Genomic DNA, 27,958 nt, shown 5'->3' with positions numbered 1-27,958 from the left:
ATACTGAAGCTGATAAAAAAAATGGCAGCAATGACAACAAGGCTCCAAGAATTGGAAAAACAACTGGCACTTAACAAAAAGACCAACGCATCGAAAGACAGAGAGAAAAAGGGAGAACCTGCATGGATAGAAACTGGCACATATGCTGAAAAAGCCGAAAAGCCAGATGGAACGAAAGCAGACTCCCGAGACATTAAGGTAAGTGACAAAAAACACCCTGAAGAAGGGCAACGTAGACCCGAAAACCTCTGAAAGGCCAGCAAAGAGCACATAATGCGATTCGAAAGATAGATTCAAAAAAGTGGAAAAGAAACCAAACCGATGCACTAGATGGCGCTTAGCGCAGGATAAAGCGGAAAAAAACAGAAAAAGGAAAAACGCGAGGCCATGGACCCGTTAACACAGGAAACAGCAGCCATTGAAGAAATGGTGCCAACTCCTGAAGAGCAAATTATATCAATAGAACAAGGAGAAGTTCTGCCAACTGAAAAATTATGGCCAACAAACAAAGAAATGTTGCCAACCGCTGAAAAAGTGACACCGACAGCCACCGACAACTCAAAGCCGCCACCAATTGTGCTCCACGACTCAAGAAGATGAAACGAGATATCCAAGGATCTCGAACTGAAGAAAATAGAATATAACAAAGCCAAACTGACGATGGATGGCATTCACATACACACAACAAACGAAACAGAAAGGCGAAAAGCAACCAAATACATGGAAGACAGGAAACTGGACTTCCATACGTACTCCGTCAAAAAGAAAATACCGCTTCACGTGTAATCTGTGGAATACCGAAAAATGTGGAAGAGATAGATGTCGTAATCGATCTAGCCAAACAAGGCTACACAGTCTTGGTACCAAAGAAAGAAGAAAAGTTCTTCACACTAAGAACATGCGTGAATCTCACGCATGTGAGATTCACGCATGTGAATCTTCTTTGCGGTTACAGCAAGAACGATCAGGGGAGTTATATCACAATGTCACCGTTACCAATATTTCGGACACGCGCAATGATGCTGCCACACAACTGCGCGTTGCGTAAAGTGTGGAGAAAACCACACCACCAGAGAGTGTCAAATAACAAGAGACGCCAGTGAAATGCGCCAACTGCCTGGGGTCAGCTACGGGGGATATAAAATGTACCTCAAACCGAGGACAGCGCAATCAGCATCTAACAGGCCAACAGTCACAAAGACACCACCGAATGCGCAGACAGCCGGAGGCAATCTCAAAACATAAACACCAACGAATTGATAAACATACACGGAAAATTGACGAACAAGAAGCAAAAGATTGCTCAAGCGGTGTTAGCTGTACTAATACAAGCACCCGGGAAACAGTGATGCCAGCAAAAATCCCAGAGTAACTGAAAATAGGATCGTAAAACATAAACGGTTTTACAGACAGGAGAAACGAGCTACGGGAACTGCTATCACGATTAGACATAGACGTCAAGGTACTCCAGGAGACTGGAATGAGGAATAAACAACTATCGCATCCCAGAATACAACCTATATAGGACAGACAGGCCAGGGGGCTACGCGCCACGGGAGCGCGCGGCTACTAGTGGAAACTGAACTAGCCCAACACGTAGATAGAAATCCAGAAATACAACTCAAAGGAGCAGTGGCAGTGAAACTAAAACGATACGATTCCATCAGTATACCTGCCTCCGCAAGGTATAAGACTAGAGAGAACCAATATAGCAGAATTGTTTCCAGATCACCACGCAACAGTTACCATATGCGACTTCAACGCAAAATCTCGCGACTGGAATGGAAATCAAAGGATTCCAGCGCACCATTCACAATACGATAGGAGACATATCACGTATCGAAACAAAGACTGATCTGGAGAACGCCACACAACATCTGCAACAGGCGATCACCCATACAATGAGAAGAAGCTCACGGGAAGGCCCAACCCAGCGCTTCAACTTACGAAAGCATCTTCCACCAGAAGCGATGGAGCTCATTAGAATTAGCAGATGCCTGAGAAGACGATATCAACGGACATGCGCATGCTCAAGGCCTTCGTCTGTTTACAAAACATTCTATTCAACTGGGATGTATTTCACCACAGAAGAATACTCAAATGAGAGTGTGAAAAGAGTGATATACTATCAGTAAAACTTCAGTGATTAACATTCATTCAATTGTCTCAGCAGGAAGATTCCACTTCAAATGTTGCTGCATGAGAAGTCTATCACAGACTACGTAAAGCTTCACATTTACGTTCTTTGTATATATATTTATTTCTCAACTGAAAATTATCATACCACATAAGTCGTTTTTGAGGAAATTTTTTTTGGATCACTTATTTTCACTAAAGATTTCTTTTCTTTCCTTTTGCTATGTTTGAATTAGGATATATATATATATATATATATATATATATATATATATATATATATATATATATATATATATATATATATATCTTTCGTATATTTTTATCAGTCGTCAAATGGATTTCGCTTTGAAAAAATGACCATTTTTCGAAAGAAATGCTCATTTAAGAAAAACTATTGAACTTAGCCATAGGGAATACTTAATGAAATTTGTAGAGGTTTCGTTGGCGCTTCTTATGGATCAATAATATACAGGGTGTTCCATTCAATCTAAGGAAGATTTTGCAAATTTTCATTTACAATATTTGGCAAGCGGTTTTTGATACCCTGTATATTACAGGTCGATTTCAGATATATCGTTTGAGAGAGTTACCAATGTAGAATAGTCGACCAAAAAAAAATTTCAACTGGACTTGGCACCACTTTATAATTTCAAATATTCTGAGTGACGAATATTGGAAAAAAAAACCTGTCATGCTAGATATCTCGAAAACCATCAATATTTTCGAAGTGCAGATATACATAAAGTTTATTTTATTTTCTATGAAGAAACCGAAAAAGCGATAAAAAATATAGGTTGCCATTTAAAAAGACACAGTTGGGATCCGCCCAGAAAAAATCGAACACCCTGTGTGACCGCCAATATTTTTATTTTGTCGAGCTCGAGCAATAAGGTAATATTATAGAAAATTAGATTCCTATCTGCTTCCTATATAGAGATATGGAACACCGCGCCACTATTGCAGGACCCTGTATATATATATATATATATATATATATACAGTCGTGGACAAATATCTCAGAGACTTTCAAATTAATGAAATTGATACCGTTACAGCTGAAAATATACATCAAATAAACAAACTCTTCAAATGTGAAACTCACCAAAATTTCAAATTATTTCATATGAACATTCGAAGCTTGAACAAAAATATAGATGAATTGAAGTTGCTTTTATATCAGTGTGATGAGGATTTCGATTTTATCATTCTCTCAGAAACATGGCAAATTGAATATGTTACATTCTATAATATAGACAACTATCATATTATATACAACGAAGCCCATTACTTGTTCGAAAAAACATTGATTTTATATCCAGAACGATTGAGTTGGGAGAAATAACTGGAATTAAAATAATGTCGAAATCAAACAATAAACAATTATCAATTCTAGCTCCATACAGACATACCACCTCCAACAAATATACAATCTTTCATTGAAAAACTGGGAGAATACCTCAAAAATTGTCCAAAAGCTGATAAACAAATTGTAACTGGGGACATGAATCTAAATATCTTAGGTGATGATAATGAAGATGATAAGAATGATTATCTCAATATTTTGAGTGAGTACGATTATGCTTCCGTAATAAATGCATCCACAAGAATACATGAAGATTTAAAGACCTGCATAGATCATATGTTCATTAAGTATGACAGAAACGTCATTGATATATTACCAATAAAGATATCATTGAAAAAATACCATAATACATTCATGAAAATAAATTAGTTGATATTATAAAAAGAGAACATTTCTCAGAAGTGTATATATGCAGTGACATCAATACTGCCACCATCATATTCATAGACACAATAAAAAAACATATAGAAGAAAGTATAACGAATATATAAAATAAAAAATTCTCAATTTAGAAAAAAAAAAGGATGACAGATGGCATCTTGAAATCAGTTAACCATAGGCATGAACTATATGCGATAAAAATGAAATTCCCAACTGATGAAAATATACAAAATTATAAAAAATACAGAAACAAATTGAATGATATAATGAAAGAGGCAAAAAAAATAATATCAGAACGAAATTTAAAAAAATAAAGATATCTTGTTAAGTCTATGGAAGTGTGTGAATGAAATAACAGCGAAAACACAGAAAAATCAAGCTATAAATGAAGTAATTGATGAAAACGGTGACATTTTCACCGATAACAAACAGATGGCTAATGAATTTAATAATTTATTCTCAAGTATAGGACAAAAAATGGCAGAGCAGTAAAACAACATAATAATATACATCCACAGGCTCTAAATCAATCGATGAACTCATTTTCTCTAGGAGAGACAAATGATGATGAAATATATGGATACATTGATGAATGTTGATAAATTGAAAAAAAAAAAGAAAGCACCAGGTCTTGACAACGTGACTGCCGATATTATAGAACTAATTGTTGGATACATTATCAAATCCTTGACATATATCATGAATTGGTCTATACAAACTAGCATATTTCCATCCGCTCTCAAGATTACTGTAATCAAACCACTGCACAAAAATGATCTCTAATTGATCTCTAATTTTGCAAAAATTTTTGAAATGTTACTGAAAACGCGTCTAACAAACTATTTGGAAAAATATGAATTAATATCGAAAAAACAATTTGGCTTTAGAGAAAATGGATCCACGTAAGACGCCATAGTATACGTCACTTCAAGAATATCCAAATATGTTGACAAAGTCAAACCAACATTGGCCATATTCATAGATCTCGCTAAAGCGTTCAACACCGTCGACCATCATACATTGCTAAATATATTAGAAAGTATTGGGATAAGAGGAAAAAGATACCATCTGATAAAAAAATATCTACAAGAAATAATTAAAAGAGTTAGGGTAAAGATAACCTCAGTGAAGAAACAGTAATAAAATATGATGTTCCAGAGGGCACAGTCCTAGGGCCTATACTTTTAAATATTTAACTCCACGATTTGCTGAAACTAAATTTAGAAGGAAATGTGGTAAGTTATGCTGACGACATAGCAATTATATATCTAGACGAGGATTGGTAATCTTTGGAAAAAAAGCTGAAAGAGACTTAAAAATAATCCGAAAGTGTTTTAAAAATCGGCTTTCAATAATGAACATCGAGAAAACACATTTCATACCTTTCACCTCATACGTGAAGAACTTACCAGAATATGACACCCTTCAAATAGATGGCAACCAAACAATATCGATGGTCCAACATATTAAATATTTGGGGGGAATATTTGGGAGTAATTTGAAATGGGATATCTATATCGCCTTCGTCTTGAAAAAACTACAAAGTACATTGTCAAAGTTCAAATATCTATCGAATATTTTGAAAATTGATCAGCTTCGGCTATTATATTATGCCCTAGTTGAACCACACTTGAATTATGGAATATTAGCCTGGCGAGCGGCAACGAATGATTATACCAAACTACTGGAGGAAATACAAAAGTGGACCATCAAAATAATATTTAGAAAACCATACACTTAACCCACTAATGACTCAAACCGCGAAACGAAGTTATTTGATCTTTGACAACTATATTTTCTATCAGCAGTAATGCGACAGCATACTCACAGAAATACACCGATAGCCATAAATCATAACTACAGTACACGTCACAAAATCAAGTCTTCTGTTATACCAAGATAAAAAAAAAACACCCTACAAAGAAGTTATGTCTATTTGGGACCCAAATTATATAGCTTGATCCCTTATGAAATGGAAGAATATAATTCCCCATCATTTATTTAAAGCAAAAATTAAGGAATGGATAAGCGTCGTCACACCTTTCCATCCATCAATATATTTATATAAAAAACATATATTACAATTTGTTATAAAAAAAATCAAATTGAAAAAAAATTCACATAGAAATTATTGCTCTATAATATAAGTAAGTATTCTCTCATTATGAGATATTCTATATATGTATTACTTTCAATTTAATATTTGCAACACCATTTTCACATTTTATATATAAAACACTATTTTTTCTATATTTTATATACTTTAGACTTCATATTTGAATTTTATATCAACAGCAATATTCATTACTCATTTTATATATTCAACATTATCCTTAATTTCATATTCACAGCACTATTTTGAATTTTACTTTTACAATATTTTATATTGTATATATATATATATATATATATATATATATATATATATATATATATATATATATATAGAAAAAAGTTTATTGGACAAAGCACTCATAGGAAGGTGGGCAAACCGCAGGCACGTGTTTCTGGCTATTTAGGCTTTCGTCAGTACGGTACAGCCAAGTGTAAAGGATAGACAACAATTGGTTCCAAGAAAGGGGTCAAACAAGCAAGCGAATTCATCATCAGGGGCCAACTGCGATTTCGTGTCATCATTGGAAGACCTTGTGATTAAAAGGAGGAACAACCAACTTCGTCACGGTGCAGCTATAGCAACCTGCGTGACATCCGGGTCCAAGATAAATCAAAAAAAAAGAGGGATATTGAGTGAAATGGTATTATCGATGGAAAGAAGGTTATTTGACAAAACACTCATAGGAACGTGGGCAAACCGCAGACACGTATTTCTGGCTATTCAACCTTTGTCAGTACGGTACAGCCAAGTGTAAAGGATAGACAACACTTGGTTGCAAGTAAGGGGTCAAACAAGCAAGCGGATTCATCATCAGGGGCCAACTGCGATTTCGTGTCATCGTTGGAAGACCTTGTGATTACAAGGACTAACTCCCAACTTCGTCACGGGTGTAGCTATAGCAACCTGCGTGATATCCGGATCCAAGATAAATAAAAAAAGTTAGAGGGATATTGAGTGAGATCACTCAATATCAGTTGGTTACTGACTATGGTGTCGTTTGCATAATAAAAACAATTCATTGGGACAAGTTGATGAAAACTGTTATTTATCTACACTCTAGATGAAAGTGGACCTAGGAGAGAGCCCTGAGGAACAGGATGTTTCATTGATTCAGAATGAATCTTCCGATGTATTATTCATAAAAACCACCTGCTTTCTATTCTGTGAATGAGCTTCGATCACCTTTAATGAAACCTTCCATGAAAGCTCTCATGACCTCAAAGAAAAGATTATGAGAGACATCTTATGACTTTCTTCGATGAGAGGGTCATGAGATATATGATCAGGTCCCTCTCAAGCCTGTGGATAATGTTCTCAACAACAGTTCTTACTGCCTGAATTTTTTAGCATGCTGGAATAGGATTAGAATAAGTGTGAGTCACAATAAACCCTCGCGAGGCTGCAGTAGTCGAGTAGACCCACTCACTTCAGACCTAGCTATCTACTACTTGTAGAAATCTTGTGCAAATTGGATGATAACGATGTCTACTCAATGATGATTCAGCACCTGGAAAATCGGCATGAAACAAAGAAAACAGTTTACTGTATAAGAGTATGTGTCTCCTTTTTTCAACGAATCGATAACGTATAATAATTTCTAATGTTCCATAAAATGAGTAAAACGTTTCTGAAATCTCATTTCTTCACAATGGTGTTTCAAAACAGTCAATCAGTTTTCATTGAATTAAAATCGTTTCTGAAATTGAATCTTTTCTTATTTTCAGAATATATTGTTGCACTCACTGGTTCATTCAACTGTGATTGTGTTAGTTATACATTTTCGTTTATATTGAGATTATGAAAGCTTTATCAGATCTGCTTGATTTTTCGAAGCGAGTAGTTGGGTAATCTTCTAATAGTGTCCCTCCAGAAATCTCCGTTCAACTTGGGAAATATTTAATCTGGTCTCTCAATTTCAATTTAAAAGCTCCAAAACGCATATTTCATATTACTGTGGCATTAAACCAAAGTCTGAGTCGAAAAAGTGTGTTATAAAACTCGCAAAATAAAAATTATCACCCAATTTTCAATTTCCATGAAAATCTGCATAATTGTTTCCCTCCCAAATTGTTTCAATTTACTTTTATATCCTGATGAAACGAGACTGTTGCTTGTGTCGCGAATGAAATATCAAGCGAATCATTTCAGGTTATGAATTTTGAAGAGAGCTTAGCAGAAAAAACGTATAAGAAAAGAGAATCCATTTCCATCATTACTGCGAGCCAAACTGGCAATTTTTTTGTAGCAACTTGGACACTTTATCTTCGTTTCAGTTGAGATGGGATGAAGGTGAAAAATTCAGTTCATTCCTACTCAAAACCTGATTAATATTGTTAAGAGAAAACCATTACTTGGAGACTGGAGAAAACCTAGGAACTCAAAGGAAAGGAGAACGCCGGATGTTTTCAAAAAACTCGAATATTAATTGTATGAAGGGCTTTCTTTTCAAATAACTTTATTTTGTGCAAGAACACGATAGAAGGCACGAAAGAAACTCAATAACAAAATTATGATTCTCTGCTATTTCTGGTTATTCAACCTTTCAAAGCATGAAAAATAAGCAAAATTAAATCAATAGAGAATCTGCTGAAGTGTAAGAAAGGACAAATTGAAAAGTTCACCCGGAAAAGTTGCTGCGTAATATGAACCACCAAAAAGTGCAATTAGCTAATAACTTGACAAACTCATAATTTTTTCACAAATTGAAAAATTACTGACAAAAAATAAATAACTTTTTTGGAAGGACTTAAATTTTGGAAATTATAACCTTTTCTCAAAATCAAAAAAAATCAGTTGTAAAAAGCACCGCGAATGAAAAACAGGTATTTTTTCATGATATTCTACCGAGTGAGAAGAAAACCATTGTTCACGCTGCCATTGAATTGTATGGAGAAAAGTATAGTTCATTGAAACATATATTACCATACATCAAACGATACAACATCTATACTGGATCAACCACAAATCAATAAAATTGAAAATGTTCGAGAATCAATCGGTATATTCCTTAGACTATTTCATAGAACATACAATCACCTTCTCAACTATATAAAACTATATGAAACATTTTTTCTATTCAGTTTGTATTTCAAACATTAGTTATGGAATTGAATCAGATATCATTCACTGGATTGCTACACGATATAGTAGAAGAATCAGCCTATATTTGATTGAAACCCATGATGTATTAGAGAAACACTTCACAAACTGCAACACGAAACTTGTGTGGCAGCTTTCATCTAATTTACATCTAACTCACTTCATATTTTATATTTCATCAATATTCTCATAGAGCTATAATGAGTAGGAGGTTCGAGCAATCAGACAACTTGATACTATTCAGTTTTATAAAATTTCATGTTTTCAATATTGATGTTAATTCACAAAATGATAGGATTTCAAACCGTTAACGCATAATTTGTTTATTTGTCTTACTGATCAGAAACATAGAAATTACTGGGTACTTCTTGAAATGATATAATAAAAGATGGACAACATGATGAATGCCAAAATGAAACCTAAGCAAACTAGAGAGGCTATCCTTTTCCGATCAGTCAGGTCTTGTTCGGACTCCATATAGGGTCCAATCTCGTTACTTTCACATCCCTGGTTCATCCATTCATATTTCGCGATGATGTCTAAGCCTGTTCTCCTGGTAAGGTCTAGAACCGAAAGTTTTTCTGGAGACTTACACAGTCTGGTTTCATACTAGAAGGGACCTGGTACTCGCCATGAACCACTAGCCCCTTAGTTTTTGAAATGTCAAACTTTCAAAGAGGAAAGCGTTCGACTGCATCTTGTATAATATAACGCCTAACGACCACCCACCTACCTTAGCTTTATCATATTTTCTACCCAGAAACATTTCAAGTGCTATATATTGTAGAATCCCACAATATTTCGTCAATTTGTTTCCTGAGATGAATATGTTTGATAATCCGAAATCTACAATTTCAATGCTCATTTTACCATTCAGCAACACGTGAAAAAACTTGTGTTGATCATGCAGAGATGCATGATGCATCTTTTAGGATAGTGTCTACAATCACCTATGTGAGAGGTTATTCTGGAGCTTAAAATTTTTGACGTTTGACCAACATAGTTTTTGGAATGGAATATATACCATATTCGTTCGAGAAGCGAGGGGAGGTTTATCTTTCACTTTGGTGTGTATCGTTCTGATTAAATGGTGACTATTTTAATATTTGGTAATTCGTTGAATGTTCTAGAGAGTTTGGGAGTGATCTCCTCAATAAGGTGTGAAGTACTATAGAAAACCTGAGGTGGAATAATGATATTTTCATTGTTGTCAGTAATAATAGGGTTTGGTAACATAGTTATAATAATGTCTGTTATGGATGAGAAATCAAACAAAATATTGTTTATCATACATGAAGGGTATGAGTTATCTAGAAATAATATTAGTAGAATATCAAGATATTTTTTGTGAAATTGGATGAAAGAAATTTTCAATACTCTATTTTTCACACACCTATACTGTTTCTGATAGGTCATCCATAACATATGCAGCTAGAAATCGGGCTGCCTACGTTATGGATGACCTGTTAGACACAGTAATACCTGTGTCATTCTTCATACTCTTTTTTATAGAAAAATGCTTTGATGATATCATCACTTCATTACCAATGTGAAGATGCGCGCTAGCCGAGCATGCTAAGGTCTTAGCTGGTGAAACACATTCAACAAAATGGTCCTTTCTTGAAAACTGAATCAATAATAAAAGTGGCAATATACAGAAAACTTACACAAACAAACTCCACCATACCCGCAAGTTCAAACCATCCACCATCACACAAAATGGCTGCCTATAACGCATTCATATATACAGTGTGACCCATTTAAAATGGAACCACCCCTGTAGAATGTGCATTTTTCAATCAATCCCAATTTTTTTTATTGAAATATTAAGCATGAAAAACTGTATCTTGACACTAACTTTCACAATTTTAGTTTCATTTCCAAGGAACTCTATGGTTTTTTTTGTTTGTCAAAAACGGCAAAAGTTTATTAGGCAATTTTTGTTTTCAAATTTGACTACACCACTGGATTCGTAGTCGTTATAAATCAAAACTTTCAAATTTTCATTAAAAAATATTCGTTAACAACGAAGTTACAACAAATTCAATTTTGGAAACAAAGTATTTGTTTGTAATTTTTATTCAGATTATAGACATATTTGAGATCTGACAACACTGTCATCACCAAGTAGAACACCAGTGAATTTGTACAGTGAAAATCCGAAGTCAACAGCTCAATGCGTTCTACAGTTATAACTCCTGAAAATATGGTAATGTGAGAGATTTGTGGTGCAAGCGTTTTGTAATAAAAAGCTGACTACGCCACTGGATTTGTGGATAATATTCCCTTAAAATCATTCATTTAAGTGTAGGTTACGAGAAGTGTATTCTAGAATAACAGAAAATTAAAAATTCATTTTCAAGTTATGCAGTACTTAGTACATTCTTCCGCATAGCCGCTAAAATCAAATTGATTTAAAGCATGGAAATCGTTTATTCAATAATAAAACAGAGAGCAGGACAAAAATTGTTCCCTGTAAATTCTTCATAACTCAGCTAAAACAATCTTTTAGAGGAGATATCAATAATTTGAGGAAGCTGAACTCATTATGCAAAGGTTTTATAATAAATCAACAGTAGGCTGTGATTTTGACAGTTAATCATAAATAAAATAATAGTTGTTAGTTACGTGCATTTAATAATGGCTTTGCAATTATCATTAGAAGAAAGAATTGAAATTGTGAGAATTTCTGGGGACAATTATCAAAGTGAAAGAGAAGCAGCTAGGATATTTAATCACAGACATCCAAATCGACTTCCCATTGACAGAAGCACCGTCAGTAAAATTAACAAAACATTTAAAGAAACCGGTGCAGTCAGCAAACATATTTTAAAAAATAATCACCGAAGAATAAATTTAAACGAAGGTGCTGTTTTAGATTATTTTAGAAACCACCCAAACAGAAGTTTACGAGTCGCCAGTTTGGATTTAAACTTACCGAGAGAGACTATTCGACGATGTCTTAAACAAAACAAAATGAGAGCATTTAAACCTAAATTTTTTCACTCTTTAAAGGCAGGTGATGAAGTGAAACGTATGGAATTTTGTTTGTGGGCACAAGGCAAGTACCTGAATGCAAGAAATTTTTTAAACTGCATAATGTTTAGTGATGAAGCTTCTTTCAGCACCAAGGGGGTAGTTCCATCGCAAAATGCTCGGTATTGGGCTACGGAAAATCCGCACTGGATCATAAATTGTAAAAGTCAATATTCCGAAAATGTTATAGTACAAAATAGAATAATAGGTCCATATTTTTTTGATGGAAACATAAACGGGCAAAATTTTTTGGAATTTCTAAATAACCAATTATCGGACGAAATAGATGAAATGCCTCTTGCGGAACAAGTAAATTTATATTTTCAGCTCGACGGCTGTTCCGTGCACAATTCGAGGATTGTTAAAGAGTGGCTAAATAACCAGTTTCCAAATCATTGGATAGGACGAGGTAGTGACTTAATTGAATGGCCACCTAGATCGCCTGATCTAACAATATTAGACTTTTTTCTGTGGGGTATTCTGACACAAAAAGTATACAGAACAAGACCAACGAATCGAGCTGAACTCATGCAAAGGATACGACAAGCTTGTGCCGAAATTACAGTTCAACAAATAAGAAATAATGTAAACAATATTCGGAAGAGACACGATAAATGTATTGAACTTAATGGAGGTTTGGTAGAAGCCACAAAAATTTGAATGTTTAGTTTTAAATCAATGTTTATTTTAGTATCAGTTTTTTCTTAATGGCAATTAATTGTTGAATAAATACTTTGAAACTTGTTTGTATACATTTTGTTTTCATCAGCTATAGAAGAAGGTAGAGTAAGTTCAGAATCTCATAAAATGTGATTTTCCAGGTGCGCTGTTACAAAAGTACTATTATTTGTTATTGGGAAACTTCCAAAAAGCTTACAAATATGACCATTAATACTTCAAGATTCTATCAAGATTTGATAAAAGCGCAATTGGGAGATCCCATGACATGAGATTCTGAACTTGGTCTACTACTGCGTAACTTGAAAATGAACTTTTAATTTTCTGTTATTCAATTATTCAATTTTTATTTTTATTTTCACTTCTCGTAACCTACACTCAAATGAATGATTTTAAGGGAATATTATCCACAAATCCAGTGGCGTAGTCAGATTTTTATTACAAAACGCTTGCACCACAAATCTCTCACATTACCATATTTTCAGGAGTTATAACTGTAGAACGCATTGAGCTGTTGACTTCGGATTTTCACTGTACAAATTCACTGGTGTTCTACTTGGTGATGACACTGTTGTCAGATCTCAAATATGTCTATAATCTGAATAAAAATTACAAACAAATACTTTGTTTACAAAATTGAAGTTGTTGTAACTTCGTTGTTAACAAATATTTTTTAATGAAAATTTGACAGTTTTGATTTATAACGACTACGAATACAGTGGTGTAGTCAAATTTGAAAACAAAAATTGCCTAATAAACTTTTGCCGTTTTTGACAAACAAAAAAAACCATAGAGTGCCTTGGAAATGAAACTAAAATTGTGAAAGTTAGTGTCAAGATATAGTTTTTCATGCCTAATATTTCAATAGAAAAAAAATTGAGATTGATTGAAAAATGCACATTCTACAGCAATGAAGCCCGAAACAAAGAACGGAAAGTCATATACCAAATAGCGAACGAAAACGCATACACCCAAAAGACAATAGATAAACAAGAAAACAGAGTCAAACAAAAAATACACAACAAGGATCAAGCCACCCCAACAGACAAAACAACACAACCATGGACAGCATTTACGTACGTAGGACACCAAACCAAAAAACTAACAAACGTCTTCAAACCACTGAACATCAACATCACATACAAACACGAAGATAACACAAAAAATAAACAAATATGAAAAAGAAGAAGACAAAGACCAACACGAAATATACAGTATACAATGCTCGGACTGCAACAAATTTTGTATCGGCCAAACCAAGAAAAAACTGATCCAAAGGTACAATGAGCACAAGAAGGCATAAATAAATCCAATAGTATATGAATCAAACCTCGCAACACACGCCATACAAAACAAACATTATTTCCCTCCACTAGAGAACAAAAAACTCATAAAACAAGTCAACAAGGAAAACCGCATGGACATTTGGGAAAACTTGAACATCTATAAATTTAACGTTCATAAATCACTTATCGAGGAACAAGTACAAATCAAAACACAACAAGACCTCACATTCAATATATTAAACAAAACCATACACATTCCTAGAGAAGATCTAACAACACAAAGAATAGTACCTGATGCAGTACAAATATAGGCAATTTTACCTAAAGTACTTGAAACACCTGAGTTGAGACGTTCGGACCGTATAAAGAGGCACACGATAGGATGACAAGTTCAGTTTGAGGAGTGCCTAGAAGATGAAGTACGCTCGCAGATCATTAAATATATATATATATATATATATATATATATATATATATATATATATATATATATATATATATATGTATATATATATATATATATATATATATAGGGTGTCCCTGGACTTCCTCTTTTCCTCTCGGGAATGTATAGATGGGGTCAAAATATCACCAGTACTTCATATAACTTTTTTTCCTAAAAGTCTTCGTAACCAAGTTACGGGCCCTCGAAGTTAAAAAATGAAAAATGTTTCTCTTTGATAACTTTTCAAGTGAATATTCAAAATCATCCAAATTTTGGTAATTGACTAAACAAATGAATTCCGTCGATGAGCTTTCATGCAGGGGTCAGTTGTTTTGCTACAAAGCCGGGAACGGACTACCCCCGATGGTCCACACCCCAAAACTTTGAAATGACAGATATTTTTCAATATTTTTCAACAAAATAAGGTTACTTGGACAATTTTATGAATAAAAGTACTCGTGTGGAAAGTCGATCGAAGCAACGAGTCTTGATAAAAATGTAGTTCTACTCGACGACATCAAACCCGCTCGTCCACCAAAAAAAATATCAAGTTCTGTAGATTCGTGGTGTTTTTAAACTAACAAGCTACTCTACTATGAAATATCGAATTCATTCTTGTATGTACATAATGTGTCAAATTCTTCTTCAAAGCTAAACTGTTGAAGAGTTTCACTGATAATTATAATTTTATGGGAGAAATTCTTTAACACGAATCTAAATTTAGCTGAAAAAACGCACATCGAAAAAAATATTTACTATACTGATAAAAAGCAAACGAATGAACTACAAAAACGGCTGCACATGATCAGGTGAAAAATATCCAGGGAATAATTATGTTCCATTTCTTTCACAGATGTTGACAAAAAAACCTTTTAGAAAGTTTTGATAAAAAATGAGAAACTGGAATGCGATTTTGTTTTGTTGAGTGGTGCGTTGTCATATGACTATCATTGTATTGTCAATATTCTATAGGATATTTAGAATTTTTTTGATATGGCCGAACAGTTTACATTCAATGAATATGCAGATATGCATGTATTTTATGGACGAGCATTTTGTAATGCGGCAGAAGCTCGTCGTCTGTATTCCCACCTTTTTTACCAATCGAACGGTACCGTCAAGAGAAACATTCGAGCGTGTCGATCGCAGCTTGAGGGAGACAGGTATGTAATAATTGATGATTAATTTGAGCACGTTGTTTTATTTCGATATTATTGTAGGTACAGTTTTGCCAAAACGAGGTGGTGAGGGCGCTCCTAGGACTGTACGTACCGTTGTATTGGAGGAAAATATTTTGGAAGCCGTCGCTGATGATCCTTCAATGAGCATCAAAAATCTATCAGAACAGTTCCATACATCCAAGTCCACTATTCATAGAATAATTAGGGAACAACTGCTCCACCCATTTCACATCCAGAAGGTACATGCCATAACATCTCAAGATTTTCCAGCACGACTGGAATATGCCAATTGGTTCATGGATAGGCAAAGAGAGGATATGACTTTTATTAATCGAGTTTCATTCACTGATGAAGCAGGTTTCAGTAGAGATGGAGTTATCAACTCTCATAATCTCCATATATGGGCCGAAGAAAATCCCCATGGGATATTGCAAACCAAACACCAACGGAAATTCAACGTGAATGTTTGGGCTGGTATCATAGGAAACCATCTTATAGGACCATTCGTTCTACAGGACCGATTGAATGGAGAACGTTATTTGGAGTTCATTCAGAACGATTTGAATGGACTTTTGGAACATGTTCCATTGTAAACCCGAAGAGATATGTGATTTATGCATGATGGCGCTCCTCCTCATTTTAGTTTGATTGTGCGTGACCATCTGAACCATATTTTCCACAATAGATGGATTGATAGAGGTGGGCCATATTCATGGCCATCGCGGTCTCCGGATTTAAATCCATTGGATTTCTTTCTGTGGAGGCATCTAAAAAGCCTTGTTTACGCTACACCTATTCACACAAGAGATGCATTGTTGAATAAAATAACATTACATTGTGAAGCCATACGAAACGACCCTGGAATGCTATTTCAAGTACAGAGAGGGTGTCTTCGCAGACTAAGAAAATGTATAGAGAGAGAAGGTGGTCATATCGAGCAGTTTCTGTAGCGGATTTTTCATTTCTGTTTGCTCTTGAGGCTCTTGAGTTTCGTTAGTTAAACGTGTTTGCATTATAAAAATTCGTTATGAACATTTCACCTATCATTTCCATTTTCCGTAAAAACTAATATTTTCGAATAATGGTAGACATCTCAGGATAAATGTTGTTGAATTAACGTTATCATTATTATTTCTGCTTTGATAATTATTCATTTCAAATAATGGTGGACGAGCGGGTTTGATGTCGTCGAGTGAAACTACATTTTATCAAGACTCGTTGCTCCGATCGACTTTCCACACGAGTACTTTCATTCATAAAATTGTCCAAGTAACCTTAATTTGTTGAAAAATATATGTCATTTCAAAGTTTTGGGCTGTGGACCATCGGGGGTAGTCCGTTCCTGACTTTGTAGCAAAACAACTGACTCCTGCATGAAAGCTCATCGAAGGAAATCATTTGTTCAGTCAATTACCAAAATTTGGATGATTTTGAATATTCACTTGAAAAGTTATCAAAGAAAAACATTTTCCATGTTTAGTTATATGATGTACTGGTGATATTTTTACCCCATCTATACATTCCCGAGAGAAAAAGAGGAAGTCCAGGGACACCTGGACTTCCAGATATATATATATATATATATATATATATATATATATATATATATATATATATATATATATATATATATATATATATATATATGTTAACTCGAAGATTCCCACGGATAAAGTATGATGAGCTGTTTTCTCGGGTTTCGCTCCGTGTTCTGTGTATTTTCTCCCCATAAGGATTATTTTCACAACGTTTCGGCAAAGTCTCATTTGCCATCTTCTGGTGATGTCTGGTTTTTTTTTTTTCTACTAGACTGATTAATTCGAACTCTGTGTCTCAATTTATAGGGATGGATGTTTCCCTTTACCTGCGTTGCTGCCACTACCTGTGTTTGCTCGACTACCTGTTTTGGTCTTATTACCTGAGCTGCCTCTCCTGTCTCTGTTATTGTACCTGTATTGTCATGTACCGAGTTTTGCCTCTGGAGTTGAGCAGTCTGATTGCTTGTGCGAAGTGATAAAACAGATCTCCATGTTGATGGTAATCTTTGCGCATCATCCCTCTTGTTCATATTATCAGGTCGTTTTTCAATTTCGATTGCCTCTCTGATTGTTCGTGGGTAAAAGTTTTCGTTGCTTGCTAGCATTTTTGTGTTGTCGAAATTGATGTTATGTTCTGTTTGAAGTACGTGTTGGAAAAGAGAAGACGTGGTGACTTTTCCCTTCACTGCTAGTTTGTGTTCATCTTTGCGAATGTTGATTCGTCTGTTGGTCTGGCCGATGTGAGTCCTGTCACAATCATGGCATGGTACTTCATACACTCCTTGTGATTCCAGTGGTATCTGATCCTTGGGATTACGAAGCATGGACCTTATTGTTCGTTCTGGTATGAACGAAGTTGATATGTTATGTCGGTGAAGAATTCTGCTGATGTATATGTATATATATATATATATATATATATATATATATATATATATATAAATATATATATATATATATATATATATATATATATATATATATATATATATATATATAAATATATATATATATATATATATATATATATATATATATATATATATATATATATACAGGGTCCTGCAACAGTGGCGCGGTGTTCCATATCTCTATATAGGAAGCAGATAGGAATCTAATTTTCTATAATATTAGCTTATTGCTCGAGCTCGACAAAATAAAAATATTGGCGGTCACACAGGGTGTTCGATTTTTTCTGGGCGGATCCCAAGTGTGTCTTTTTAAATGGCAACCTATATTTTTTATCGCTTTTTCGGTTTCTTCATAGAAAATAAAATAAACTTTATGTATATCTGCACTTCGAAAATATTGACGGTTTTCGAGATATCTAGCATGACAAGTTTTTTTTTCCAATATTCGTCACTCAGAATATTTGAAATTATAAAGTGGTGCCAAGTCCAGTTGAAATTTGTTTTTGGTCGAATATTCTACATTGGTAACTCTCTCAAACGATATATCTGAAATCGACCTGTGATATACAGGGTATGAAAAACCGCTTGCCAAATATTGTAAATGAAAATTTGCAAAATCTTCCTTAGATTAAATGGAACACCCTGTATATTATTGATCCATAAGAAGCGCCAACGAAACCTCTACAAATTTCATTGAGTATTCCCTATGGCTAAGTTCAATAGTTTTTCTTAAATGAGCATTTCTTTCGAAAAATGGTCATTTTTTCAAAGCGAAATCCATTTGACGACTGATAAAAATATACGAAAGATATCTTGTTTCAATTTTGTACATTAGAAGGTGTCCAAACAAATATTTTTTAACGAAATAAATGTATGTACCTATCACTTTTTGCTAAATGGAAAATTATTTTTTCATTGGATGCAGAATTTCACTCATAAATCGTGCAATATCAAACCAAACAAGTTAAAAGAAAGAAACATTATAAATAACTATTTTTTTCATGTTATTACATTCATTCAGAGCTTGAGTTCTAGATATTCAAATTTGTCAACTGGCAAATTACAAAACTACAAAAGGGGGAGTTTAATTAAGGTTGATAATGGAACTTTTATAAAATATGTTCAACATGTCTTCCATTTTCTTGAATGCAGAGCTGAAGTCTATGTTTGAAAGACTGTTCTACCCTGCGCAAGACAGCTGGTGTAATGCTGCGAAAAGCATTCGTTATTCTAAGTCGCATATTTTCGGGAGAAGTTGGTGGCTCAACGTAAACCATATTTTTTATGTATCCCCATAAGAAAAAATCTAGTTTCGTCAAATCTGGTGATCTAGCGGGCCACCGTACAGGCCCATTCCGTCCTATCCATTTATTGGGAAATACTTCATTTAGATGATCTCTCACTTCTGCCGAATAGTGAGCAGGTGCACCATCATGTTGTAACCACATTCTATTGCGGAGGTCAAGAGGAATATCATCTAACAAACCTGGTAAATCATTTCGTAAGAAATTGAGATACATTGCACCATTCATATGTCCCTCAAAAAAGTATGGACCAATTACATATTCTCCAATGATGCCTCCCCAGACATTTATCGACCACCTATGTTCATAATCCACCTGTCTCAATAAGTGAGGATTTTCTGTCGCATAATAATGATAATTATGTCGATTTACAAATCCATTTTTATGGAATGTCGATTCATCCGACCATAAAATATTATTGAAAAAATATTCGTTTCGACGAATTTTGCTCATGGCCCAATTGCAAAATCTCACTCTTTTCTCGAAATCAGCATACAGTAGTTCTTGATGTAACTGAACGTGGTATGGATGCAAGCGATGTTTCTTCAATATTCGTTGCACTGATCTCTCACTTATATCCACTATTTCCCCAATTTGTCGTTGACTCCTACTAGGATCTTCTTCAACAGCAAGAAGAACTTGCAATTCATTATCTTCATTAGTAGCTGGCTTGATGCGCTCATGTTTGGAATAATTAATAGATCCAGTTTCAACGAATCGTCCCAAGACCTTTCGGAAAGATCTTTCATCTGGATGCCTTCTATCTGGATACCGTTGAGAATAAATTCTACTTGCCAATAAACAATTCCTGTCTGATTCACCTAATATGAAAATCATATCAATCAAATCACTTTTTGATAACAACATTCTGATGAAATTATACCGACAGTTCAACTTCACGATTGACTAAGAATTTATATTCATTTGCAGCCAAATATTTTGTTCTGTCATTTGCCAGACTACTTGATTTCCAATAAATATTTCATTCGCTGAAAGGTTGTTTTAGACCGAAAGAATATGGCACAAATTCCGAGATTTTTGAAATTATTGTAACTATTCAAGAACGTCCATTTTGTGGTGTAATTCGCAACTTGTTTATCTAGCAACAGGTAATTTTAGGAATGGGCGATATTTTAAGGAAAGGGTATTTTTTGTATATTCTTATCAGTCGTCAAATGGATTTCGCTTTGAAAAAATGACCATTTTTCGAAAGAAATGCTCATTTGAGAAAAACTATTGAACTTAGCCATAGGGAATACTCAATGAAATTTGTAGAGGTTTCGTTGGCGCTTCTTATGGATCAATAATATACAGGGTGTTCCATTTAATATAAGGAAGATTTTGCAAATTTTCATTTACAATATTTGGCAAGCGGTTTTTCATACCCTGTATATCACAGGTCGATTTCAGATATATCGTTTGAGAGAGTTACCAATGTAGAATATTCGACCAAAAAAAATTTCAACTGGACTTGGCACCACTTTATAATTTCAAATATTCTGAGTGACGAATATTGGAAAAAAAAACCTGTCATGCTAGATATCTCGAAAACCATCAATATTTTCGAAGTGCAGATATACATAAAGTTTATTTTATTTTCTATGAAGAAACCGAAAAAGCGATAAAAAATATAGGTTGCCATTTAAAAAGACACAGTTGGGATCCGCCCAGAAAAAATCGAACACCCTGTGTGACCGCCAATATTTTTATTTTGTCGAGCTCGAGCAATAAGCTAATATTATAGAAAATTAGATTCCTATCTGCTTCCTATATAGAGATATGGAACACCGCGCCACTGTTGCAGGACCCTTGAAATTGTTAGGGAATGCAGCGAAAGCCTAGGTGTACTCTTATAACATTATATTTCCAATATTTCGACAATGGACATTGTCATCATCAGAGAGATACAAGATGATGTATAGGATTATATTCTTCAAATGGTAATATGTTAAATTAGTTAATACTCACAATGTCAAGTGAGGTTGAGATTGAAAAGTAATGCAAATTTCATATTTAATTTCAATTATTGTATTTTAAAATTCGACAATCAACTATTTTACATTTTATCAACATTTCGCCTAACCTCACTTGACATTGTAACATTGTGATTATTAACTAATTCAACATATTACCATTTGAAGAATATAATCCTATTCCTATTTTCGTAATCCTGTATCACATCGCGTCTTGCGTTCATAAGGTTTGTTTTTGGCGACTATTTCACGCACAGTTGAAAAAGGAATTTTGGTCAAATCTGACGTTGCTTGTAATTGTTTGTTTTCCTCGAAACCAAACTTGAGATGTAAATTCTGTTGGAAACACAGTTTCCAACAAGCTTCTTCTGATCCTTTATTAGTTATTCAGTTCCAACTTAAATTGTGCTCAATCCATCCCTGAACGCGCTCTGTCAATTCATTTATTGCTTTCCAACTCCTACATCTGTAAACCTTTAGGTTCCTTCAACGAATTCCCAGAATTCCAGAAACATCGCCCCTTTCCCTTATCGGTCGACATGTGGCGATTAAAAATTCCAAAAAGAACCGAGAGAGGTACAACGCATTCCGAGATTGTCCTCCGAGGTAGTGAAACCTAACTGACTTTTCTTTCTCCTACTGAGATTTAGTCTCTTCATTTTTCAATTTATCCACGACGCTCGAATAATTTCGGCGTTTGTATTTTTTTCAAGTTAATAAGTAAAGGAAGGTGAATTCGCATATATTAGTGGTACATTGTGCATAGTGTGTCTTGAAGAAGGAAACGTTTTGTAAGTAATTTAAACACAGACTATCTTATGAGAAGCATTTTGCCAACGCCCAATGTTACTTGTATGTCCTACGATTTTGTGAGATGGTAGCTGCTAAGGATTGTAAATATATTTAGTTAACGAACTGATTCAGCGTCAATTTATTCAAAGCCAGCAACCTACAAGGAATCCAGTCCACTAGTATCGAAGTTGATTATAACTCCCCCGTGTTCGAGAAAGGGCAGTTAAACCCATCCCGATCATTTGGTCCTTCGAGCCGGATGCTGAACAGTTCGTTCTTCGATTAATGTTGCAAAAACAACATTGCTTCTTTTCGATTATTCGGATTTCCTAGTTGTATTACAAAAATACAATTTCCAAATTCCAGTTCCAATAGAGGATATCGTCAACTGAACAGTAACGATTCGCTCCAGAAAACATTTCCACCGCGCGCAGCGTAGTGTTAACATTCAAAAACTCTTGTATAAATTCATATTTGATGTTTCAGTTTGCTGCCGATTATTTCTTCTTACAGTTTGACTTAATTTAAGATATTGTTGGGCGTTTCTTACGTATCCAAAAAGAAAGAAATCTTTGTTTTGGCATTTGCTCTCTCCTATTAGAGTCGGCTTTATTTGAAATAATTTGATTGAGTCCTTCCAGGAACGGCTCTGAAAAGAGTTGATTTTTTTCTTTCGTCGAAAAAATTAATTTAAAGTAATCAATTTCATACTCCAGGGCCGTATTTAAAATTTCGCAGCCCTTTCTTCCCGTAGCGATTTATTTATGAAATAAAATTTTAAATGAAGTCGACTATACCAGTTTGATTTGCTGTACATTTTAATTTATCGCATATTTGATTTACTGCATATTGATTTTTTCCATGCAATTTTCTTGATACATTGTTTAGTGATATTTTTCGCACACGGATATTTTGATTGAGTTGATTTATGACCTATGTTCTAGTGCGGTTATTGCATTGTGTAAAAGCTTTACGTTCCCAACGTTAGCAAGAACATTCACGCTAATTTTTCAGTGTCGAAAAAGTTTGTGCCGTAAGTAAAAATTTAAATCTACGTCGCGAAAGGCAGAGCATAGTGTTCGTCCACAGAATCCTGCGTGGTTCTTTCCATTTTAGAATAGTTGTATCATTTGGACTATAGACAACTTTACGATTTCTTAATTCAAAACACACAATGCAGTCCTTAAAGAAACAAAGAAAAAATGCTAAAGCCGCGATTACACGAACTCAAACTTGGGCTACTCAGAATTTAGAGTCCGAAAATGATTTGTTTCTCCTTCAAACTAAATTAGATAATTTAGAAAATGAAATTACTAAGTATATCAGTGCTCAGGATGAAATTGAGGAATTAGACCCAGAAAAATCTGATACAGAAGATAGAGATAGTTTACAAACTAATTTTGATTCATCCGTTGCAAGTTTTAAAAAAAGGATTCACAGTTTAACCATTCCTTCCACCTCTCTGTCTGCCCTTTCCATTTCAAATAGTATGCAATCCGTGCCTGCCTTAAATGAACAAGGTGGACGAGTAAAACTTCCTCAAATTTCCATACCCCAATTTGAGGGTGACTATGCAAAATGGGCGCCGTTTTATCAATTGTTTACTGCTTTGATAAAAAATAACAATTCCTTAACAGATGTTCAAAGATTAATTTATTTGCGTTCTTATATGAAAGGAGAGCCTTTGTGTCTCATTGAGTCACTTGAAATCACAAATGAAAATTTCCAAATTGCAATAAATATTTTAGAAAAAAGGTACGAAAATAATTTAGCTATTATAAATTCACATTTAAATTCTATACTGGATTGTCCGAACATTACAAAATGTACTTCTTCTTCCCTCAGAGACTTTTTAGTAAATATTCGAAAGAACTTGGATGCCTTGAAAAATTTGAAATGCCCAATTGAACATTGGGATTTAATTATTCTTAATGCTGTCATGAAAAAGTTAGATTACGGTACTAAAAAGGAGTACCAGTCCAGTAGAGATTTAAAAATGAATCCTACTTTAAAGGAATTTTTTCAAATCATTGAGGCCAGATGCAGTGCTTTAGAATCCTTGACTCCTTCCTCTCATTCCGCGTCGCATGAATTAAAATCAGAAAAGTTCTCAAGGACAGGTTCAAAAACCGCGTTACATGTAAATGGTAGTTTCCCGACCAGTAAAGGTCGAATTTGTTGGTTCTGTAAGGTCCCTGATCATGATATTTATAAATGTTATAAATTTTCCAAAATTAGTACTGATGAAAAATACAGTTTTCTTAGGTCCTTGGCCCTCTGTTTTAACTGTCTGGGTGGCAAACACCTGCTGACCGAGTGTAAGTCTAAAAGTTGTACCCTATGTGGTAGAAAACACCACACACTACTTCACAGAAACTCTTCCCAAGGTCATGTTCCAAAAAATTCCCAAAATTCAAATAATAGTCCGAGAGATAGTCCCAGGCCTCACGGTAGTACGGGGGCAATTCCGAAATTAGTTCAAACTACAAGTCCCAGTCAAAATTGGCGTTCGTCTCCCCTTAATCCTCCCACTCAAAATGCTGACAATACGGCTCACTTCCGAGCCCTTGAGCCCGAACCTCAGGCAATTACTCCGGCATCTTCGATGCCATCCGCACTTCTTGTTGGTAAAGAAGATCATGAAATTCTATTAGCCACAGCCGTAGTAGATGTTCTTTCCGAAAACGGTTATCCCGTTAAAGCTAGGCTGATTCTAGACAACGGCAGTCAATGTTCCTTCGCTTCTGAAAAATTCGTAAGAAAATTGAATAATAAAACTTACGACAATCAAATTCAATTTTCCGGCATAAGATGCACTCCTACTGTTTCTAACAAAATGTTAGATATTGTTATCCGTTCCAATACTCATGAGAATTTTAGCCTCAAGGTGTCTTGTGCAATACTCCCGGTAATCACTTCCAAATTACCTAGAATTCCGCTAAACAAAAATAGCTTGAATATTCCGTCAGAATTCAGACTTGCTGATCCAGAATTTCACATTCCATCCGATGTGGATGTTCTCCTGGGCGCTGACGCCTATTACGACATTTTACTGCCACAAATCCACAGGCTAGGTCCCAAACTTCCTACCCTTCAGCTGACGAGGCTCGGCTGGATTATTGGAGGACAATTGCCTCCTCAGAGGGTTCCGAAACACGGCAAGGTTTCACTTCTTTGCCAAAATGCCTGCGAATCCACAGATTCATTAGGTGAAATTCTTTCTAGATTCTGGGAAGTCGAAGAGCTTCCAAAGTCTAAGTCCCTATCAGCAGACGGAGAGCTTGCTGAACAAATTTTTATTCAAACGCATGTGCGTCACAAAGATGGGACGTTCCAAGTAGATTTTCCGTTCAAATGCCCCACTGAAAAGATTCCTCTTGGGGATTCCTTCCATATTGCAAAAAGGCGATTTACCAATTTAGAGAAACGGCTCCAAAATAATCAAGAATTATTTTCCGCTTATAAAAATTTCATTGATGAATATGTGTCATTGAAACATGCCACATAATATGTTCCATTTAATCCCACCGACAAATCCGCTGAGATAAAATATTTCCTTCCGCATCACTGCGTTATCAAGGAGTCCAGTGAAACCACGAAACTCAGAGTAGTTTTCGATGGCTCCACTAAAACTTCTACTGGATTTTCTTTGAATGATCTTCTACACAAGGGTTATCAAGTACAGCCAGATTTGTATGATATATTTTGCCGTTTCCGTCAGCATTCTTATGTCCTGACCTGCGACAATGAGAAAATGTACCGCCAGGTTAAAATGAATCCATTCGCAAAGACATCTCCAGAACATCCTGTGGAGAAACTCCCCCCAAGAAGAGCTAAAATGCATTCAACTTTCCACCTTTACTTATGGAGTCACTTCCTCCTCTTTTTAAGCAACTAGAGTTTTGAAGGAGCTCGCTTCCAATTGTAAAGGTTTCCCGTTAGCCAAACGGGCATTATTGAAACAGACGTACGAGGACGATGTGCTCCATGGCACCGATTCCCTTTCCGAGTTAGAAGATTCTTATCATCAACTCAATAGTTTGTTGAATTCTGCAGGTTTCAAACTGCACAAGTGGTCATCCAATTCTTCACAGTTCAGAGAAAAATATTGTGAAGATCCTGATCCAATCCAATACGAAATAAAAATGGAAGACAACCCTAGCAAGGTGTTAGGTTTATCTTGGAATCCCTGTTCTGACAACTTAGCAGTTTCTCTACCGAAAATTTATTGTAATGATACTCCGTCTAAGCGCAAAGCGTTATCAATCACTGCTCAAATGTTTGACCCGGTAGGCTTTCTGGGCCCGTTCATAGTTCTTGCTAAAATTTTCCTGCAAAAACTTTGGTTAGCAAAAATCTCCTGGGACGAACCGCTTCCTGTTGAATTGTTCCAAGAATGGAAGGGATTCATCAATTCAATTGAATCCCTAAAATTTCTTAAAATTCCTCGATGTTTGTTTTCCTCAAAGTCCATTGAACAAATCCAAATCCACGGGTTCGCTGACAGCAGCGAACGTGCTTACGGTGCCTGTTTGTACTTCAGAACCACTTATTCCGATGATACCGTCACATCTCTCTTAGTCACTTCCAAATCCAGAGTAGCACCGCTGAAAACTGTTTCAATTTCTCGTCTGGAATTGTGTGCGATGGTATTGCTCACCAAACTAGCAAAAAAGGTTATCCAAATCTTTGTCGAATCTGTAAATTTGTGGACTGATTCGCAGATAGCTCTGCACTGGATTCAGTCCCATCCATCCCGTTGGCACACCTTCGTGGCCAACCGAGTGTCCCAAATTCAAACTTCCCTGCCACAAGCTCAATGGAGACACGTTCGTTCTTCTAAAAATCCCGCTGACTTACTTTCTAGGGGAGTATTAGCTTTTGATCTCCTGAATTCAGAATTGTGGTGGCACGGTCCTGATTTCCTCTCCGAAATAAATTTGGAATTGTCTAAATTTATCTTGAAACCTCCTCCAAGTGCTATACCTGAGCAGAAGACAAACAAGCTGCAAGTGCTAGTGACAAGCACTCAAGTTAAAGACGAATTTTGGAATGAGATATTCCAGAGATTCTCTTCCTTTAACAAATTACTACACTCAGTAGCATATGTTTCACGTTTTTTATCCAATTCTAAAAATAAGGAGACCAAGTTGTCCGGTCCTTTATCCATATTTGAGATAAATTCTGCCTTAGTGCTGGTCCTTCGCAATTTACAGTCCCAATATTTTTCTAAAGAAATTTCCGCGTTAAAATCCTCGAAATCAATTTCTGACAAAAGTATATTAGCTCTCAATCCCTTCGTGAATGAGCAAGGTCTCATTTGCGTCGGAGGGCGTTTGCGTCACGCAGACGTCCCTGAACCCCAAAAACACCCCATACTTCTCCCTGCAAAAAATTATGTAGTGTCCCTCCTACTCAAAAGGGAGCATATCCGGTTGGGTCACGCTGGTGCCCAAACTGTCCTTGCTAATGTTCGTTTACAATAATGGCCTCTGAATGGAATCAGGGAAGTAAAAAGAGTAATTCATGAATGCATGAATTGTTTCCGGTTCCGAGCCGTAGCGGCTCAACAGATTATGTCCGATTTACCTCCTGATCGTGTCACTCTTTCTAGACCTTTTGAGAAGGTAGGAGTAGACTACGGTGGTCCTTTCTTAATAAAGTCCTCGCGCCTCAGAAAGGCACCGACTATTAAATGTTACATGGCTGTCTTCGT

General features: G+C 35.3%; 1 protein-coding gene across 1 annotated transcript; it reads left to right on the top strand.

The window, feature by feature from the left end:
- The first annotated feature begins 21 nt into the window (after positions 1 to 21).
- LOC141480208 (uncharacterized) lies at positions 22 to 27,728 on the top strand. Its single transcript, XM_074170100.1, has 3 exons — positions 22 to 198; positions 3,533 to 3,704; positions 26,134 to 27,728. The coding sequence occupies exons 1-3, from the start codon at positions 22 to 24 to the stop codon at positions 27,726 to 27,728; spliced, it is 1,944 nt and encodes a 647-aa protein (XP_074026201.1).
- Positions 27,729 to 27,958: the final 230 nt, after the last annotated feature.

This window comes from Leptinotarsa decemlineata, unplaced genomic scaffold (assembly GCF_025532065.1).
Source record: "Leptinotarsa decemlineata unplaced genomic scaffold, Ldec_3_MD MMD2_P_RNA_scaffold_6, whole genome shotgun sequence".
Classification (NCBI taxonomy): Eukaryota; Metazoa; Arthropoda; class Insecta; order Coleoptera; family Chrysomelidae; genus Leptinotarsa; species Leptinotarsa decemlineata.
The sequence above is the reverse complement of the archived record's forward strand: the minus strand, read 5'-3'. Positions and strand labels throughout refer to the sequence as shown.

Excerpts from the sequence above, each read along its gene's own strand:
- LOC141480208 (XM_074170100.1), top strand. The coding sequence starts at position 22 with ATGGCAGCAATGACAACAAGGCTCCAAGAATTGGAAAAACAACTGGCA. Across the intron at positions 199-3,532 it reads CAGACTCCCGAGACATTAAG|CTCCATACAGACATACCACC; the intron begins GTAAGTGACAAA and ends TATCAATTCTAG. Across the intron at positions 3,705-26,133 it reads TGATTATCTCAATATTTTGA|CAACTAGAGTTTTGAAGGAG; the intron begins GTGAGTACGATT and ends CCTCTTTTTAAG.